The 22,500-nt window shown below is 40.7% G+C and overlaps 1 protein-coding gene across 1 annotated transcript in view; it reads left to right on the forward strand.

The window, feature by feature from the left end:
* The first annotated feature begins 1,123 nt into the window (after window positions 1-1,123).
* b6 (pentraxin-related protein b6) overlaps window positions 1,124-22,500 on the forward strand; it is a 27,818-nt gene continuing 6,441 nt past the window's right edge. The window contains exons 1-3 of the mRNA XM_070103518.1: window positions 1,124-1,489; window positions 21,583-21,718; window positions 22,388-22,500. The exon at window positions 22,388-22,500 is cut by the window's right edge and continues 108 nt beyond it. Coding sequence (XP_069959619.1) covers window positions 1,352-1,489; window positions 21,583-21,718; window positions 22,388-22,500 — 387 coding nt within the window. The 5' untranslated portion in view covers window positions 1,124-1,351. The remainder of the gene's footprint in view (window positions 1,490-21,582; window positions 21,719-22,387) is intronic.

A 22,500-nucleotide genomic window follows, 5' to 3' on the forward strand; every position in this document is an offset into this window, starting at 1 on the left:
TCAGTGCTGGAGGGAGTGTGACCTGTTTCAGAAAGGAAGGAAGGTGGTTAAGAAAGACAGTCAACAACTTCCTCCAGCAACTGCACAAGGAATCTCCCGTATGAAGATAGACTTAGAACCTTGAATCTTCACTCAGGAGAGACATAGAATGAGAGGAGATATTATCGAAGTGTATAAGTAGATGATGGGCATAAACAAAGGTGATCTAAAATTCTCGGGATATTGAACCAGGTAAGGGCCAGGAATAGCGGATTTTGGTTAGATAAATTTAGATTTAGAAAGAATATAGGTAAGTCCTGGTTTTCGAACAGAGTTGTGGATGCGTGGAACAATCTTCCGAGTAGGGTGATAGAGGCTAGGACACTGGGTAGCTTTGAAAAGAGATTGGACAAATATGAGTGGGAAAGGCTGGGTTTGATTGGTGTCGTGGGTACGGGAGTAAATTCTTGGATAGCTTTGGGTACCTGGAGTTTACCTGGAGAGAGCTCCGGGGGTCAACGCCCCAGCGGCCCGGTCTGTGACCAGGCCTCCTGGTGGATCAGAGCCTGATCAACCAGACTGTTGCTGCTGGTTGCACGCAAACCAACGTACGAGCCACAGCCCGGCTGATCAGGAACTGACTTTAGGTGCTTGTCCAGTGCCAGCTTGAAGACTGCCAGGGGTCTGTTGGTAATCCCCTTATGTGTGCTGGGAGGCAGTTGAACAGTCTCGGGCCCCTGACACTTATTGTATGGTCTCCTAACGTGCTAGTGACACCCCTGCTTTTCATTGGGGGGATGTTGCATCGTCTGCCAAGTCTTTTGCTTTCGTAGTGAGTGATTTTCGTGTGCAAGTTCGGTACTAGTCCCTCTAGGATTTTCCAGGTGTATATAATCATGTATCTCTCCCTCCTGCGTTCCAGGGAATACAGGTTTAGGAACCTCAAGGTAGTGGTGGTTTTGATAAGGACTTGTCTTGTATGGGCCAGTAGGCCTTCTGCAGTGTTAATCCAGTCTTAAGTTCTTATGTTCTAACCTTACGCCAGTATTCACTCAACGCAACTGCGTCAGGAGTGAACGACCCGCTCAGATTTTTTGTGGCTGACCTTGTAGCTTGGCTACCTGCCAGGGGTGGAACCTGTTGACTGTGAGGAGGATCCAGTCTCCACTTAGCACTGTGTCTCCCATCCCTCCGCATCTCCTACCAGTTTTCCACCCATCATTCCAGTTTAATTTGAGAAACTTGCATCTGTGTTGTCTTACATTTGTCGACCCGGCAACCTCACTAGTCTTGTCCTGTTTCCTGACAGGACTACCAGGTCACAGATAATAACCTTCGTATAGGTCATTAAGGTTACCCTAGGCTAGTGTGTATGTTGAACAGCAACATGACGAGGTGGTGTGTTGTTGTTGTTGTTGTTGTGATGGTGATGGTTACGGGCAGCGTGAAGTGCTCCTTCTTATACCCGAGGGAGGATGAGGACTTAACCTGTGCTCCAGCATTCTCAAAGGTAAGTACTCATGCTCGAAATTACTCAACTGAGTGAAAGTTTTGTTGTTGTAGTAGTGGCTGGAATCTTAAGTCTTATTATTTAATGTTAGTAGGCTTGTCTGGAGCTGATGTGTTCACTTCGACTCCAGGCGGCTGAGGGACTGATTACCTCATTCTCTTCCTCATCTTTCACAGTTCTTCTCTGTATTGGACTGAAGAAGCCACTGGCTGACGAAACGTTTCCTCATTAAAGATACCCAGGTGTTGCACAGGTGTCTAATTTATCAACTGTCTGTCTTATTTCCATTGGGGTCCTCAATATTGTCCCCCAGGATGCCACCCACACCAGGTCACGGGGCCCCGTAAACTTAGCACTAATGGGTACTGAGTACCGTGGTTTGAGTGTTAGTCGTGTGTTGTGGGTAGCATCCTGGGGTACTTCAAGCCTGGGTTTGGAAATGAGTTGAGGCTGGTTGTGGATAGTATATCTTAGATCTGATTGATAAATTAGACACATGTGCAACTCTTGGGTATCTTTAATGAGGAAACGTTTCGCCTAAAGTGGAAGTAGGTCGTGCCCAAGAATTAGGCAAGCGAAGAATTCCTAAGTATTAAGATCTGTTTGTGACTTGATAAAGTCCACTGTGTGGGCGAAACGTACTCAGTAAAGGATCGCATTACACTACACATGTGTTTACTTCCATAGTGTCGGTATTTTATACCATTTATCTCCATACCTTAGTTAAAACTGACCTTTAACCTTTAAATGAACTGAGATAATACAGCACCTTATAGCCTGTAAACACGATGACGTCAAAATAAAAACAAGGAATATGACAAAGGTATAAAATAACAAGTTGATAAATAAGACACATGTGCAACAGTTAGGTATATTTATTTCGAAACGTTTCGCCTACACAGTAGGCTTCTTCAGTCGAGTACAGAAAAGTTGATATTGTTTCAGACTATGGAACAATGCTCTTCTCCAGACTGAGGGACTGACCACCTCAAAACTTTAAGGGTGATGGACTGATTACATCGTCTTCAAGTCTCTTCTGCTTCTATCAACTTTTCTGTACTCGACTGAAAAAGCCTACTGTGTAGGCGAAACGTTTCGAAATAAAGATACCTAACTGTTGCATATGTGTCTTACCTAACAACCTGTCGGTATTTTATACCATTTTAATGTTCATTCTTCAGTCGAGTACAGAGGAGACAACAGAAGCAGTAGAGATGTAAAGACGATGTAATCAGTCCATCACCCTTAAAGACGTAGTTTTGAGGTTGTCAGTCCCTCAACCTTTAGAAGAGTTAGGCTTCATAATTTAGAACAGTCATAAGGAAAAAACGTAGTGAGGTCGTGGGAGGGGGGGCCATAGGGGGCTTTAGCCCCCATACATAAGAACATAAGAAAGAAGGAAACACAAATAACCCGCACATAAAAGAGAGAAGCTTACGACGACGTTTCGGTCCGACTTGGACCATTTACAAAGTGGTATAAACCTTGGTAATAAATACCGACAAGTTGGTTTAGAAAGACACGTAAGCAAACACTATAACATATTTATTAGAAAACGTTTCGGTCCTGGAACCTTGATCACTTCTAACATACAGAGGTAGAAAGACATTATATATATAGGCGGAGAGTGAGGTGTGACGCACGTGACCTGACATTCCTCAGGTCACGTGCGTCACATCTCACTCTCCGCCTATATATATAATGTCTTTCTACCTCTGTATGTTAGAAGTGATCAAGGTTCCAGGACCGAAACGTTTTCTAATAAATATGTTATAGTGTTTGCTTACGTGTCTTTCTAAACCATTTACAAAGTCACAGTGTGACTTTGTAAATGGTCCAAGTCGGACCGAAACATCGTCGTAAGCTTCTTTCTTTTATGTGCGGGTTATTTGTGTATCGTTCCAATCACGGTATTGTGCCTTTTTTTGTTATTTAAGAAAGAAGGAACACTGCAGCAGGCCTACTGGCCCATGCGAGGCAGGTCCAAGTCTCCTACCAGCTTAAGCCAATGCCCTAACCTAGTTAGGTCAGGTCACGTTCACGGCATCTGACCTAGTAGCAGAAACTAGCCAGGTCTAATTCACACCCACCCACACCCACTCATGTATTTATCTAACCTATTTTTAAAATTACACAACGTTTTAGCCTCTATAACTGTACTTGGGAGTTTGTTCCACTCATCCACAACTCTATTACAAAACCAGTGCTTTCCTATATCCTTCCCGAATCTTAATTTTTCCAACTTGAAACCATTCCTGTGAGTCCTGTTTTGACTAAATATTTTTAGTATGCTATTTACATCCCCCTTTATTTATTCCTGTCTTCCATTTATACACCTCAATCATATCCCCCCTAATTCTACGCCTTTCTAGAGAGTGAAGATTCAGGGCTTCAGTCTATCCTCATAGGGAAGATTTCTGATACAAGGGATCAACTTTGTCATCCTCCTCTGTATGTTTTCCAGAGCATTTATATCCATTCTGTAATACGGTGACCAGAACTGTGCAGCATAATCTAGATGAGGCCTAACCAAGGATGTATAGAGTTGAAGAACAACATGAGGACTTCTATTATTTATGTTTGTTGATATGAAGCCAAGGATTCTGTTCGCTTTATTGCGAACACTTATGCACTGTTGTCTTGGTTTTAGATTACTGCTAACCAGAACTCCCAAATCCTTTACGCAATCAGTAATATTAAGATTTACATTATTTAGTTTATATGTGGCATGGTTATTTTCTTGTCCAATGTTTAGAACTTTGCATTTGTCTATATTAAACTGCATCTGCCACTTCTCCGACCACTGCATCAATCTATTCAAATCATCCTGGAGTGTTGTTAGGTAAGACACATATGCAACAGTTAGGTATCTTTATTGTGAAACGTTTCGCCTACACAGTAGGCTTCTTCAGTCAAGTACAGAAAAGTTGATAGAAGCAGAAGATACTTGAAGACGATGTAATCAGTCCATCACCCTTAAAGTTTTGAGGTGGTCAGTCCCTCAGTCTGGAGAAGAGTATTGTTCCATAGTATGAAACAATATGGAGATGAAGTGACAGAATGGAGCTTTTATAGCGCCAAGAGGTGAGACGTAGCCCACTAGGAGAGGTAAGAACTCAGATGTTGAGAAGTCAGGTCCCTCTCAAATCCAGCCCCTCTCACTAGTGGAAGTTGTCGAAGTTGATTGCAGGTCTGTACCAAGATACCCTTGTGTTGCAGTGTCTGACAGATTGAACATTAAAATGGTATAAAATACCGACAGGTTGTTAGGTAAGACACATATGCAACAGTTAGGTATCTTTATTGTGAAACGTTTCGCCTACACAGTAGGCTTCTTCAGTCAAGTACAGAAAAGTTGATAGAAGCAGAAGATACTTGAAGACGATGTAATCAGTCCATCACCCTTAAAGTTTTGAGGTGGTCAGTCCCTCAGTCTGGAGAAGAGTATTGTTCCATAGTATGAAACAATGTTATTTATGTAGATCGTGAACTACAAGGGGCCCAACACTGACCCCCGTGGTACACCGCTCGTGACGCTTCCCAATTCTGATTTCTCCCCATTTATGCAAACTCTCTGCTGCCTATTTGTCAAGCATGCATCGTACTCAGAAGTCCATATACACAATATCATATTCATTACCATGATCTACCTCCTCAAATATCTTAGTGAAAAAAGTTAATAAATTCGTAAGGCATGAACGCCCTTTTGTAAAACCATGCTGAGATTCGTTGATTAATTTATGCTTTTCAAGATGGTTACGAATTGCCTCCGCAGTTATTGATTCCATAAATTTTCCCACTATGGAGGTAAGGCTTATTGGTCTATAGTTTGAAGCTAAGGACCTGTCACCTGCCTTGAAAGTAGGTATTACATTTGTCATTTTCCACTTATCTGGCACCATGCCAGTTTATAGTGATATGTTGAAAAGTTTAGCCAAAGGTTTGTTAAGCTCCTCTTCATCAGGGGCCGGAGATTTGTTAGGTTTTAACTTATTTATTTGTCTAAGGACCATGTCACTTGTGACCCTAATCGTGTGGCCTGGTGGCTAAAGCTCCCGCTTCACACACGGAGGGCCAGGATTCCATTCCCGGCGGGTGGAAACATTCCGACACGTTTCCTTACACCTGTTGTCCTGTCACCTAGCAGCAAATAGGTACCTGGGTGTTAGTCGACTGGTGAGGGTCGCATCCTGGGGGACAAGATTGAGGACCACAATGGAAATAAGTTAGACAGTCCTCGATGGCGCACTGACTTTCTTGGGTTATCCTGGATGGCTAACCCTCCGGGGTTAAAAATCCGAACGAAATCTTATCTTCTACATAATTTATTATTTCTGGAATATCGCTAGTATGTTCCTGCGTAAAAATTGAGAGGAAGTAAGTGAATGATGAAATTAAAACACATGAAGACACAGGAAGTAAGCGTTAAAAATTCTACACATTTCCTTATCACTGTCAGTGAGCTGACCGCTGACCCGAGTGACTTTTGAATGGTCCTATCTTGTCCCTAATCTTACATCTGTATACTTGAAAAAATCCTTTTGGGTTAGTCGTCGATTCTCTTGCAGCTTTAACCTCACAATCTCTTTTTGCTTTTCTTATTCCCTTTTTTATTTCTCTCTTTAGCTGAATATATCGATTTCTTAACTGCATCTCTCCTCTTTTGATTTGCCTATATATGCCTCTCTTTTGACCAATGAGATGTTTCAATCTATAGTTCATCCATTTAGGATCATTTTTGTTTGATCTGATTTCCCTATTTGGAACATAAGTTGTCTGAACAGTTAGAACTATGCTCTGGAAAACGTCATATCGGCAACCATCACCACCTACCTGACCCATAGTCAGGTCATGCCAGTTCAGCCCACCCAGGTATTTTCTCAGTCCTATGAAATCAGCCAAGCAGAAGTCAGGGACAGAGACTTGATTGACAATTTTAGGGTAATTCCATGATATATTAAAACTGAGTGATTTGTGATCACTTTCCCCAAGCTCACCATTAACCTCAAGACTATTAATTAGTGTTTTCCTACTGGCAAGAACCAATTCAAGCAGGTTATTTCCTCTAGTTGGTTCTGTCACAAACTATTTTAAAAAACAATCCTGAATCGTATCAAGAAAGTCACTTGACTCTAAATTTCCTGTAAAATTCTTCCAGTCAGTTTGTCTAAAGTTAAAAACTTCTATTAGCACAACATTTTCGTATGTAGATGCCTATCTTCTATGGGACGAATTTCGTCCCATAGAAGTTTACCGTACTCCCTTTCAAGGTTTGGGGCCCTGTAAATCCCACCCAAGATTAGCTTTTCACGGCCCTCGAGAAGCTATTACCAAACAGATTCAATGGCTGACGCTTCTAATTTTATATCCTGTCTAACACAACAATTTAAATTATCTTGGACATCGCTACTCCACCACCCTTCCTATCGACCCTATCAGTGTGGAATAATTTATAGACTCTATCTTTCAGATTGAGTCAGGTCTCTGTTATAGCAATAATATCTATGTTTCCTGCACTTGCATTTAATCTTAGCTCATTTATCTTATTTCTTAAACTCCTGCTATTAGTATAGTAAACCTTAAGGGAGCTAGTCTCTCCCTTTTTTTGCTGACCTGATCCTTTGTCTTTATTTGTAACTTTATGATGAATGTCTTTTAAACATTTACTGTTTTCAACCCTAGTGTTGCAACCTGACTGATTCCCACACACACACATGCCTCTATCTTCCATCAGTTCCTTCAGCCTTCAAAAGCTCCCCCTCAACCCCCCCCCCCCCTTGTGATAAAAATGGTCATTTATTTCACTCTTAGATATAAGAACATAAGAACATAAGAACGAAGGAACACTGCAGAAGGCCTACTGGCCCATGCGAGGCAGGTCCAAGTCTCCTACCGGCTTAAGCCAATGTACCCAACCTAGTCAGGTCAGGTCACATTGACTTAAGGGAGGAACACGGCAACCGACCTGTTAGCACAAGCTATCAGGTCTAACTCACACCCACCCACATCTACTCATGTATTTATCCAACCTATTTTTAAAGCTACACAACGTTCTGGCCTCTATAACGGTACTTGGGAGTTTGTTCCACTCATCCACAACTCTATTACCAAACCAGTACTTTCCTATATCCTTCCTGAATCTGAATTTTTCCAACTTAAAACCATTGCTGCGAGTCCTGTCTAGGCTAGATATTTTCAGCACACTATTTACATCCCCTTTATTTATTCCTGTCTTCCATTTATACACCTCAATCATATCCCCCCTAATTCTACGTCTTTCTAGAGAGTGCAGTTTCAGGGCCCTTAGTCTATCCTCATAGGGAAGGTTTCTGATACATGGGATCATCTTTGTCATCCTCCTTTGTACATTTTCCAGAGAATTTATATCCATTCTGTAATACGGTGACCAAAACTGTGCAGCATAATCTAAATGAGGCCTAACCAAGGATGTATAGAGTTGAAGAACAACCTGAGGACTCCTATTATTTATGCTTCTTGATATGAAGCCAAGGATTCTATTAGCTTTATTGCGAACACTTATGCACTGTTGTCTTGGTTTCAGATTACTGCTAACCAGAACTCCTAAATCTTTTTCGCAATCCGTAATATTAAGATCTACATTATTTAGTTTATATGTGGCATGGTTATTGTCCTGTCCAACATTTAGAACTTTGCATTTGTCTATATTAAACTGCATCTGCCACTTCTCCGACCACTGCATCAGTCTATTCAAATCTTCCTGGAGTGCTCGAATGTCCTCGTCAGAATGAATTCGACTGCCTATTTTGGTGTCATCGGCAAACTTGCCGATGTCGCTCTTTATGCCCTCATCTATGTCGTTTATGTAGATTGTGAACAGCAGGGGGCCCAACACTGACCCCTGTGGAACACCGCTCGTGACGCTTCCCCACTCTGATTTCTCCCCATTTATGCAAACTCTCTGCTGCCTATTTGTCAACCATGCCTCTATCCAGGAAAAAATTTCTCCTCCTATTCCATGTGCTTTAATTTTCCTCAATAGTCTCTGATGTGGGACCCTGTCAAAAGCCTTACTGAAGTCCATATACACAATATCATATTCATTACCATGATCTACCTCCTCAAATACCTTAGTAAAAAAAGTTAATAAATTCGTAAGGCAGGAACGCCCCTTTGTAAAACCATGCTGAGATTCGTTGATTAATTTATGCTTTTCAAGATGGCTACGAACTGCCCCGGCAATTATTGATTCCATAAATTTTCCCACTATGGAGGTTAGGCTTATTGGTCTATAGTTCGAAGCTAAGGACCTGTCACCTGTTTTGAAAATAGGTATCACATTTGCCATTTTCCACTTATCTGGCACCATGCCAGTTTGTAGTGATATGTTGAAAAGATTAGCCAAAGGTGTGCTAAGCTCCTCTTTACATTCCTTTAGAACCCTTGCATACAGTTCATCAGGGCCTGGGGATTTGTTAGGTTTTAATTTATCTATTTGCCTAAGGACCATGTCACTTGTGACCCTAATAGTGCACAGTTTATTATCGTCCTGTTCTACATAATTTATCATTACTGGAATATCGCTGGTATCCTCCTGTGTAAAAACTGAGAGGAAGTATGTGTTAAAAATTCTACACATTTCCTTATCACTGTCAGTGAGCTGACCCGAGGAACTTTTGAGTGGGCCTATCTTGTCCCTGCTCTTACTTCTGTATACCTGAAAGAATCCTTTTGGGTTAATCTTCGATTCTTTTGCAACTTTAACCTCATAATCTCTTTTTGCTTTTCTAATTCCCTTTTTTATTTCTCTCTTTAACTGAATATATCGATTTCTTAATTGCCCCTCTCCTCTTTTGATTTGCCTATATATGCCTCTCTTTTGACCAATCAGATATTTTAATCTATTGTTCATCCATTTAGGATCATTTTTGTTTGATCTGATTTCCCTATTTGGAACATAATTTGACTGAGCAGCTAGAACTATGCCCTGGAAAGCATCATATGTAGACAAATGGTTCAGAGAACTGACAAGATGATGACTGAAACACTTGAGCAACACTCAGGTATCTTCTCTGTATTGGACTGATGAAGACACTGGCTAGCGAAACGTTTCCACAATAAATAAACCCAAGTGTTGCATAAGTGTCTCATTCATCATTCTTAGGTGTAAATCAGGTATAAATCTCTGCATATACCAGATGTTCGTATACCAGATGTTCGTATACCAGATGTTCATATACCAGATGTTCGTATACCAGATGTTCGTATACCAGATGTTCATATACCAGATGTTCGTATACCAGATGTTCGTATACCAGATGTTCGTATACCAGATGTTCGTATACCAGATGTTCGTATACCAGGTGTTCGTATACCAGGTGTTCGTATACCAGGTGTTCGTATACCAGGTGTTCGTATACCAGATGTTCGTATACCAGGTGTTCGTATACCAGGTGTTCGTATACCAGGTGTTCGTATACAAGGTGTTCGTATACCAGGTGTTCGTATACCAGGTGTTCGTATACCAGGTGTTCGTATACAAGGTGTTCGTATACCAGGTGTTCGTATACCAGGTGTTCGTATACCAGATGTTCGTATACCAGGTGTTCGTATACCAGATGTTCATATACCAGGTGTTCATACAAAAAGCAATACAAAAAAAGAACACATGTGCGACTAATGAGACATTATTGCGGCAAGGTTTCGCTCTGCTGGTGCTTTATTAAGCTTGAAAAGGATCCTGGAGAGCGAAACGTTGCCACAGAAGAATTTCTTACTAGTTGAACATGTGTACTGATACCTAACATATTGTAGGTAGTTCTAGCAACATTATTGAATATGATAATAATATACAATACCGACATGTTGATAAGTAAGAACATAAGAACATAAGAACGAAGGAACACTGCAGAAGGCCTACTGGCCCATGCGAGGCAGGTCCAAGTCTCCTACCGGCTTAAGCCAAAGCACCCAACCTAGTCAGGTCACTTGTAAGACACTTGTGCAACAGTTAGGTGTATTTATTCTGAAACGTTTCGCCTACACAGTAGTCTTTTTCAGGTTGAGGGACTGACCACCTCAGAACTACGTCTTCAAGGGTATGCATTGATTACTTCGTCTTCATAACTCTTCTGTACTGTGTAGACGAAACGTTTCACAATAAAGATACCTAACTGTTGCAGTCAGCCTTACTTATCAGCACCATTACTACTACTGAGTTATTCTCTCAATACCCGATACCGCGATGAACTTGTATATGTGATAAATGGTTTTGAAAACAGACAAGATTGAGACACTTATGCAATATATGGGAATCTTTATTAAGGAAACGTTTCGCCTCCTGCTTCGACTCACCTGTCTACAGTATATAAGCCACTTCGGCTATATGCTGTGCTTTCTACAAGACTGATAGACTGAGCACATCGATTCCAGGCTGAGGGACTGATTACCTCAAATTCCTCCTCTTCTTACTCCTCTCTGCTTTGTGTTGGACTGATGAAGCCACTGTGTGGCGAAACGTTTCCTTAATAAAGATTCCCATATGTTGCATAAGTGTCTTAATCTTTAACTTGCATATATTGGAAATAAATGGTATAAAATACCCAGACGATGGAAAAATATACACCAATACAGTATAGTGACGTGGAGTCAGGTGGAGAATGCTAATCAGAGGTTGGATCCGAGAAAGGCCTGCAAGAATAGGCAAGTAGGTTTGTTGCTATGTAGAATAATCATGAAAAAGTTTCCTGGTAAGGGGTTCAGTAATAATAATAATAATAATAATAATAATAATAATAATAATAATAATAATAATAATGTCTTTATTTCTACCAGTACATGTACAAGGTATACAGACCATAGTTGACATCAGTGACATACTACTATATAGAAAGCCCCTTGATATGCTGGGCATTTCCTGCAAATTCGGTCAATTTTGTCCCCAGGATGTGACTCACATTAGTCCTAACTAGGTTAGGGCACTGGCTTAAGCCGGTAGGAGACTTGGACCTTCCTCGCATAGGCCAGTAGACCTGCTGCAGTGTTCATTCTCTCTTATGTTTTTAACTAATACTCGAGTACTTATTTTACTGTTAGGTGAACATGGACAGCAGGTGTCTTAAGGAAACACATCTTAATGTTTCCACCCGTACCAGGGATTGAACCACGGGCCTCAGTGTGTGAGCTGAATTGGATATATAGATGAGTGATGATTCCAAGATCCTACGAAACTGAGTACAGGCACAGGTAGGTTGGCCAGGACGGGTTCTGATCGAGTCTTCTCCATGTGGTGACTCAGCAGTGGCTCCCCCATAGGGGGGAGTGTCATAATGTTTTTATCGAGGCGGCGGGTGACAGGCGATGATCAGCAGCAACGTCCTCAGGTTCTTGACTGCAAGATACAGAAGGTGTGCTGCCCTGTCATCCCTTCAGCTTGGGTTCATGACCTCAGCGCATATTGTCGAGCGACGAAGAAGGGAGCTGTGTGCCCACTCAGCTGGACTCACGAAATCGTAATGACACGATTGCAAACAAACCATTCCACGGGTGGGGATAGAATCCGCGATCAGAGAGTCTCAAAACTCTTATTGTGGCTAGCTGGTCCACTGGCTAACGCGACGGTCTGGAGTTTTGAGACTCTCTGATCGCGGGTTCTATCCCCACCCGTGGTATGGTTTGTTTCACCTGCTGGACTCTCCTGCAACGACGCCCCTACGCAACCGCCTCCTCCCACAACACTGTCGAACAGACCCGGAAGGATGAGGATAGTCAAGCTTAAAAAATATTTGTTCGATGAAAGAGCATTCTTCCTCAAGGAATTCATTCACTATTACAAATTAGGAGGGCATGATTACGTCACGTTTACTTTTGGTGTCGTGGTGAGAAAAGAGATCATGTTGTTGGTAGACTTTAAAAAGAAGTTCGTAGTCAGCTTCGCAGAGAAGAACATCAGGGAAAGAAAGAACGTCGTCGATTTCTTCTAGCATAAACTGGACTGAGGGGCTGAGTGCTCGACCTGGTTGAGTTTGTGCTGGAAAGCAGGAACGTTGAAGCATCTGGAATCATTTTTGCCCCCGTTGTCGTTGTTCAAGATTAAGACACCACCTCCTTTATCAGCGGTGTTGACTCTGATGTTTGTGTCTTCTACTAAAGTTTTAAGTACAGTGATGTAACGTCGAGGTAGGACTGGGGAGCTGTGTTGAGATGACGAATGAAATAATGTGTTGCAGATAGTCTTTTTGTAAGTCGGAGCTATTGTGTTTGTACTTTTTAGCGATGAAGTGGAGGTCTTGTTTCGGCTTCGTAACTCCTATAGCAAATTTGAGGCTTAAGCTGAGGGCTTCGGTTTCTGTACTCGACAGGTTCACTCGGAAACTCCAAGCTCTGCGAAAACCGTCAGTGGAAAAAACTGGAAAAACCTGAAATTATTTAAAATCTTTCATCTCGTCCACTGTCGAGTACAGAAACTGAAGCCCTCAGCTTAAGCCTCAAATTTGCTACAGATCACGAAACCAAAACAAGACCTGCACTTCATCTCTAAAATCTACAGACAAACCACGATGAACACAGCTTCTCGTTCGATCAGCGAAGCATTTAGCTCTATTTGCTGACGAAAATAAAAGGTATCAAAAAAAAAAAAAAACATATCTGTAGTGGTACTGTGTCCGTATAATGCGGACGTTCATGAGTCACTTCTCAGTTTGATAACAGCAGATGCTCTGGATGAAAATTCTCTCCGATACACAGATAAAAACATGTGTATTGGACAGTGCTGCTGTAGTGTCAGGCTGTGCTGCTGTAGTGTCAGGCTGTGCTGCTGTAGTGTCAGGCTGTGCTGCTGTAGTGTCAGGCTGTGCTGCTGTAGTGTCAGGCTGTGCTGCTGTAGTGTCAGGCTGTAGGAGTTCAGAAAAGAAGTTCTACAAACGTTGTATGTTCACTGTTTCGTTCACAGGTTAAACTGAACATTAGCTGACTGTTTACCTACCTGGTGTTTACCTGGAGAGAGTTCCGGGGGTCAACGCCCCCGCGGCCCGGTCTGTGACCAGGCCTCCTTAGGTCAGTGTCCCAGGATGCGACCCACACCAGTCTACTAACACCCAGGTACCCATTTTACTGATGGGGAACATAGACAACAGGTGGAAAGAAACACGTCCAATGTTTCTACTCTGGCTGGGAATCGAACCCAGGCCCTCGCCGTGTGAAGCGAGAGCCACCAGAGCCCCCCCTGTGTGTACAACATTCAGACAGTGGCCGAGTTCTTTGTCATAATCCAGAAATTGTACAATTTTTGGGGGATCAGTTGTGCACATGTTCATGAAAAAAAAGAGGCGCTAATTTTTCAAAACATGTAATAAAATTATAGAAGACTATACATAAGATGGTCCCGTCGAGACACTGTTTATTCTGCAGTCACATTAACATTATCAACAATTTCTACAATCCTACTAGACTTTATTAACACTTCAAAATGCACATAGAAGGGCACTATACACTCTCATTAATGTCATATATAATTACTCTTACAAGACACCTGATGTCCCTGTTCACCTGGGAGTAAAATAGGTGCCTGGGTGCTAGTGACTGGTGTATACCTGGAGAGTGTTTCGGTGGTTAACGCCCCCGCGGCACTGTCTGAGACCAGGCCTCGTGGTGGATCAGGGCCTGATCAACCAGGCTGTTACTGGTGACCGCACATGAACTGACGTACGAACCACAGCCCGACTGGTCAGGTACTGACTTTAGGTGCCTGTGTCAAGTGCCTTCTTGAGGACAGTCAGGGGTATATTGGTAATCCCCCTTATGTATGCTGGGAGGCAGTTGAACAGTCTTGGGTCCCTGGCACTTATTGTGTTGTCTCTCAGTGTAATCGTGGCGCCCCTGCTTTTCATTGGAGGAATGTTGCATCTCCTGCCCAGTGTTTTGCTTTCATAGGGAGTGACTTTCGTGTGCAAGTTTAGTTCTAATTCCTCTAGGATTTTCCAAGTGTATATTATCGAGAACCAAAACCTAGCCATTGTGGTTGTATACAAGCCTCCGGATGCAACTTCCCAACAATTCCAGGAACAGCTTTTGAAAATTGATCACTGTCTGGAAAATCTTCCAGCTCCTGCCCTCAACCACCATCTTACTCCTGGGGGATTTCAACCTAAGCTACCTAAAATGGAGGAATGTAGCAAATAATGTTGCAGCAGAGATAACCCCCGGAGGCAGCTCAGATGAAAACTCGCACACAAACGAGCTTTTAAATCTCTGCACCAAATTCACCTTAAACCAGCAAATAATAGAGCCTACAAGATTGGAGAATATGCTGGACCTCATCTTCACTAACAATGAGAGGTTGAGACATGTATGTGCGGGACCCCAGACCGACTAAATGTGATCAGTCACGAGGAAACCTTCACCAAATTCAACTTCATAAGGTGGGACCAAGCAAACAAAGTCCTAAATGATATAAACTGGAAAGATATTCTAAGAAACACGGATCCTACCCTATGTCTAGAACAAATTAACTCTGTGGCAGTCGAGGTATGCTCAAGGCATATTCCTTTAAGGAAAAGGAGATGTAAACTAGAAAGAGAAAGGCGTTCCCTATACAGACGAAGGCAAAGGATAACAGAGCGGCCAAAAGAGACTAATATATCTGTAATACGTAGGGAGATACTGGTCAGAGAAATAAAAAACATCGAACTAAAGGTAAAGGAATCTTACAGGAGTTATATACGCGGGTAGAATTAAAAGCTATAAATGAAATTGAAAGAAACCCAAAATATTTCCTTTCTTATGCCAAATCAAAGTCGAGAACAACATCCAGTACTGGGCCCCTACTTAAACGAGATGGGTCCTACACAGATGACAGCAAGGAAATGAGTGAGCTACTGAAGTCCCAGTATGACTCGGTTTTTAGCAAGCCGCTAACCAGACTGAGAATCGATGACCTAAATGAATTTTTTATGAGAGACAGAATTTGGTAGACTCGAACTTATCTGATGTTATCTTGACGCCAAATGACTTCGAAAAGGCGATACATGACATGCCCATGCACTCTGTCCCAGGCCCAGACTCATGGAACTCCGTGTTCATCAAGAACTGCAAGAAGCCCCTATCATGTGCTTTTAACATCCTATGGAGAAGGAGCATGGACACAGAGGTCGTCCCACAGCTGTTAAAAACAACAGACATAGCCCCACTCCTCAAAGGTGGCAGTAAAGCAATAGCAAAGAACTACAGACCGTTAGCGTTAACGTCCCACATCATAAAAATCTTTGAAAGGGTTCTAAGAAGCAAGATCGCTGCCCATTTAGATACCCATCAGTTACACAACCCAGGGCAACACTGGTTTAGAGCAAGTCGCTCCTGTCTGTCCCAACTACTGGACCACTATGACAAGGGCCTAGAAGTTAAATAAAACGCAGATGCAGTATACACAGACTTTGCAAAAGCCTTCGACAAGTGTGACCATGGTGTAATAGCGCACAAAATGCGTGATGAAGGAATAACAGGAAAAGCTGGTAAATGGATCTATAATTTCCTAACAAACAGAACACAAAGAGTAGTAGGCGGCTACGATGAAAAGCTCTGTTCCACAAGGCACAGTACTCGCCCCTATCTTGTTCTTCATCCTCATATCTGACATAGATATGGATGCAGATGACACCCGAATTTGCATGACAATGTACTCCACTGAAGACACTGCAAGACTCTAGGCAGACATCATCCAAATCTTTAAATGGGCTGCAAAAAACAATATGAAGTTCAATGATGAAAATTTTCAATTACTTCTATATGGAAAACGTGAGAAAATTAAAACTATATCGGAGGATGAAACAAATTCCAAAAACACAATAGAGCGAGAAACTAATGTAAAAGACCTGGGAGTGATCATGTCAGAGGATCTCACCTTCAAAGACCATAACAGTGTATCAATCGCATCTGCTAGAAAAATGACAGGATGGATAATGAGAACCTTCAAAACTAGGGATGCCAAGCCCATGATGACACTCTTCAGGTCGCTTGTTCTATCTAGGCTGGAATATTGCTGCACACTAACAGCACCTTTCAAGGCAGGTGAAATTGCTGACCTAGAAAATGTACAGAGAACCTTCACGGCGCGCATAACGGAGATAAAACTCCTCAATTACTGGGAGCGCTTGAAGTTCCTAAACTTGTACTACCTAGAACGCAGGAGGGAGAGATACATGATTATATACACTTGCAAAATCCTAGAGGGACTAGTACCGAACTTACACAAGAAAATCACTCTGTATGAAAGCAAAAGACTCGGCAGACGATGCAACATCCCCGCAGTGAAAAGCAGGGGCGTCACTAGCACGATAAGAGACAACACAATAAGTGTCAGGGGTCCAAGACTGTTCAATTGCCTCCCAGCATGCATAAGGGGGATTACCAATATACCCCTGACTGTCTTCAAGAAGGCGCTGGACAGGCATCTAAAGTCAGTACCTCGCTGTGGTTCGTACGTTGGGTTGCGTGCGGCCAACAGCAACAGCCCGGTTGATCAGGCTCTGATCCTCCATGAGGTCTGGTCACAGACCGGGCCGCGGGAGCGTTGACCCCCGAAATCCTCTCCTGGTATACTGCAGATATGTGGAATCCTGGGACAAAATTGACCTAATTTGCGGGAAATGTTCAGCATCACAAGCGACTTTCTATATATTATTATTATTATTATTATTATTATTATTATTATTATTATTATTATTATCAGCATTGTAATCCTTATAGAGAATAAACTTTGAATTGAATTTATTATTATTATTATTAAATATTCGCCGGTGTTCTCGCGGCCTGGGCCTTGTCCAAGTGGTGGCCCGGCCTTGACTCCCTCTTTAGGGAGTGTCTGAGACCTAAGTCTCCCATGGGAGGAGGCACAAGTACCTCCTCATCTTTGGGACCAACTGTCCCCAGGCCTCGCCACAAGCTAGGCCTCTCTGGTCTGCCATCCCCGCCCCAAGGGGACTAATGGGAATGACAGTCTTGTGAGCTGAAAGCTCGGGCTCAGGCACCTACCCTGCCCTAGAAGGGCTGGGCATGGTGTCGATCTTTTTGAATTGAATTGAATTGAATTATTATTATTATTATTATTATTATTATTATTATTATTATTATTATTATTATTATTATTATACTGCATATAACTGAGTCACTGTCTGACCACCTTCAGTCCCTTCACCTCCAGCTGCCTTCTAATGTTAATCTTGTTAAGTCACTCCTAGCAGATGACTTCTCAGGAATTCTGCACACATACTGTCTTGTCAGACTGGTTAGTCAACGAATTAAGAAGGCGATATTCAAACAAATCACGTAACATACTGAAGGTTCAAACAACACAGGTAACATACTGAAGGTTCAAACAACTCAGGTAACATACTAAGGGTTCAAACAAGGTAATATACTGAAGGTTCAAACAACTCAGGTAACATACTGAAGGTTCAAACAATTCAGGTAACATACTGAAGGTTCAAACAAGGTAATATACTGAAGGTTCAAACAACTCACGTAACATACTGAAGGTTCAAACAATTCAGGTAACATACTGAAGGTTCAAACAAGGTAATATACTGAAGGTTCAAACAAGGTAATATACTGAAGGTTCAAACAACTCACGTAACATACTAAAGGTTCAAACAACTCAGGTAATATACTGAAGGTTCAAACAACTCAGGTAACATACTGAAGGTTCTAACAAGGTAATATACTGAAGGTTCAAACAAGGTAATATACTGTAGGTTCAAACAACTCAGGTAACATACTGAAGGTTCAAACAAGGTAATATACTGAAGGTTCTAACAAGGTAATATACTGAAGGTTCTAACAAGGTAATATACTGAAGGTTCAAACAAGGTAACATACTGAAGGTTCAAACAAGGTAATATACTGAAGGTTCTAACAAGGTAATATACTGAAGGTTCAAACAAGGTAACATACTGAAGGTTCAAACAAGGTAACGTACTAAAGGTTCAAACAAGGTAACATACTGAAGGTTCAACCTAGGTAATATACTGAAGGTTCAAACAACTCAGGTAACATACTGAAGGTTCAAACAAGGTAATATACTGAAGGTTCAAACAAGGTAATATACTGAAGGTTCAAACAACTCAGGTAACATACTCAAGGTTCAAACAAGGTAATATACTGACGGTTCAAACAAGGTAATATACTGAAGGTTCAAACAACTCAGGTAACATACTGAAGGTTCAACCAAGGTAATATACTGAAGGTTCAAACAACTCAGGTAACATACTGAAGGTTCAAACAAGGTAATATACTGAAGGTTCAACCAAGGTAATATACTGAAGGTTCAAACAACTCAGGTAACATACTGAAGGTTCAACCAAGGTAATATACTGAAGGTTCAAACAACTCAGGTAACATACTGAAGGTTCAAACAAGGTAATATACTGAAGGTTCAAACAACTCAGGTAACATACTGAAGGTTCAAACAAGGTAATATACTGAAGGTTCAAACAACTCAGGTAACATACTGAAGGTTCAAACAAGGTAATATACTGAAGGTTCAAACAAGGTAATATACTGAAGGTTCAAACAACTCAGGTAACATACTCAAGGTTCAAACAACTCAGGTAACATACTCAAGGTTCAAACAACTCAGGTAACATACTCAAGGTTCAAACAACTCAGGTAACATACTCAACGTTCAAACAAGGTAATATACGGAAGGTTCAAACAACTCAGGTAACATACTGAAGGTTCAAACAAGGTAATATACTGAAGGTTCAAACAACTCAGGTAACATACTGAAGGTTCAAACAAGGTAACATACTAAAGGTTCAAACAAGGTAACATACTGAAGGTTCAAACAAGGTAACATACTGAAGGTTCAAACAAGGTAACATACTGAAGGTTCAAACAAGGTAACATACTGAAGGTTCAAACAAGGTAACATACTAAAGGTTCAAACAAGGTAACATACTGAAGGTTCAAACAAGGTAACATACTGAAGGTTCAAACAAGGTAACATACTGAAGGTTCAAACAAGGTAACATACTGAAGGTTCAAACAAGGTAACATACTAAAGGTTCAAACAAGGTAACATACTGAAGGTTCAAACAAGGTAACATACTGAAGGTTCAAACAAGGTAACATACTGAAGGTTCAAACAAGGTAATATACTGAAGGTTCAAACAAGGTAATATACTGAAGGTTCAAACAAGGTAATATACTGAAGGTTCAAACAACTCAGGTAACATACTGAAGGTTCAAACAAGGTAATATACTGAAGGTTCAAACAAGGTAATATACTGAAGGTTCAAACAACTCAGGTAACATACTGAAGGTTCAAACAACTCAGGTAACATACTCAAGGTTCAAACAACTCAGGTAACATACTTAAGGTTCAAACAACTCAGGTAACATACTCAAGGTTCAAACAAGGTAATATACGGAAGGTTCAAACAACTCAGGTAACATACTGAAGGTTCAAACAAGGTAATATACTGAAGGTTCAAACAACTCAGGTAACATACTGAAGGTTCAAACAAGGTAATATACTGAAGGTTCAAACAAGGTAACATACTGAAGGTTCAAACAAGGTAACATACTAAAGGTTCAAACAAGGTAACATACTGAAGGTTCAAACAAGGTAACATACTGAAGGTTCAAACAAGGTAACATACTGAAGGTTCAAACAAGGTAACATACTAAAGGTTCAAACAAGGTAACATACTGAAGGTTCAAACAAGGTAACATACTGAAGGTTCAAACAAGGTAACATACTGAAGGTTCAAACAAGGTAACATACTGAAGGTTCAAACAAGGTAACATACTAAAGGTTCAAACAAGGTAACATACTGAAGGTTCAAACAAGGTAACATACTGAAGGTTCAAACAAGGTAACATACTGAAGGTTCAAACAAGGTAGCATACTGAAGGTTCAAACAAGGTAGCATACTGAAGGTTCAAACAAGGTAACATACTGAAGGTTCAAACAAGGTAACATACTGAAGGTTCAAACAAGGTAACATACTGAAGGTTCAAACAAGGTAACATACTAAAGGTTCAAACAAGGTAACATACTGAAGGTTCAAACAAGGTAACATACTAAAGGTTCAAACAAGGTAACATACTGAAGGTTCAAACAAGGTAACATACTGAAGGTTCAAACAGGGTAACATACTGAAGGTTCAAACAAGGTAACATACTGAAGGTTCAAACAAGGTAACATACTGAAGGTTCAAACAAGGTAACATACTGAAGGTTCAAACAAGGTAACATACTGAAGGTTCAAACAAGGTAACATACTAAAGGTTCAAACACGGTAACATACTAAAGGTTCAAACAAGGTAACATACTGAAGGTTCAAACAAGGTAACATACTGAAGGTTCAAACAAGGTAACATACTAAAGGTTCAAACAAGGTAACATACTGAAGGTTCAAACAAGGTAACATACTGAAGGTTCAAACAAGGTAACATACTGAAGGTTCAAACAAGGTAACATACTGAAGGTTCAAACAAGGTAACATACTGAAGGTTCAAACAAGGTAACATACTGAAGGTTCAAACAAGGTAACATACTGAAGGTTCAAACAAGGTAACATACTAAAGGTTCAAACACGGTAACATACTAAAGGTTCAAACAAGGTAACATACTGAAGGTTCAAACAAGGTAACATACTGAAGGTTCAAACAAGGTAACATACTGAAGGTTCAAACAAGGTAACATACTGAAGGTTCAAACAAGGTAACATACTGAAGGTTCAAACAAGGTAACATACTGAAGGTTCATCAGCACTAAATTCTGAAGAAGCGTCATTTTTGGAGAACCTTGTTCACGCTGTCACAACTTCACTTGAATTTACTACTAAGATAGTAAGACACGTGTGTAACACTTAGGTATCTTTATTCTGAAACCTTTCAGCTACACAGTAGACTTCTTCAGTCGAGTACAGAGGCAGCAGAAGCAGTAGATATGTAAAGACGATATAATCAGTCCATCTCCTTTAAGCCTGAATACCTTCCAGTCCCCCCACAGACGCACCCCATGATTATAATAATAATAATAATAATAATAATAATAATAATAATAATAATAATAATAATAATAATAATAATAATAATGTAGTGCTGTATCTTCAGGTGTTGTTTAACCAGACGGCGACACTACAGTACCTGGAGTACTCTGACCACCTGCCTGACTTAACCGGTTTCACCTTACATTACTGGCTTCACCTACTGCAACCCTCCAGCCTCGCCTGCCCCTTCACCTACTACAGTAAGTCATGATAAGATATATATATATATATATATATATATATATATATATATATATATATATATATATATATATATATATATATATATATATGTCGTGCCGAATAGGCAGAACTTGCGATCTTAGCTTAAATAGCAACGCTCATCTTGCCATATAGGACAAGTGAAAATTTGTGTATGCAATAATTTCGCCAAAATCATTCTGAACCTAACGAAAAAAATATATTTCACTGTGTTTGTTTAGTAGTAAATTACTGTAAATAAATATAAAATATATTTACTTGGGTTAGGCTATATATATATATATATATATATATATATATATATATATATATATATATATATATATATATATATATATATATATATATATATATATATATATATATGTATGTATATGACTGTCGTCACTTTCTAGACTGAGGTCAAGAATGTACATTTCAGCTTTAGGTAATGTGTACGAATTAATGTACACTGATGTGTGTATCTCTGTGTATTTACATTGACGGTATTAGGTATATATTTACTAAATGTTTACGTTAATCCCTATTTTAACTATTAAGTTATTCTTGTCATGTGGTGTATGAGTGATATGTGATCTTAATGACCCTCGTGTAGCCAATAGACTTTAAATATACTAATAGACATATGGCACCTTCTACTCCAATAGATGAGGCAGATGACACCTATGTACAGGTGTTGATCGTGTCCTCGGGGGTGAACACGTGGTCGTGGGTGTTGCAGATCAACGACGTGGTTGTGAGTCTGGTCCAGTCCCCTGTG

Source organism: Cherax quadricarinatus, chromosome 85 (assembly GCF_038502225.1).
Source record: "Cherax quadricarinatus isolate ZL_2023a chromosome 85, ASM3850222v1, whole genome shotgun sequence".
Taxonomy (NCBI): domain Eukaryota; kingdom Metazoa; phylum Arthropoda; class Malacostraca; order Decapoda; family Parastacidae; genus Cherax; species Cherax quadricarinatus.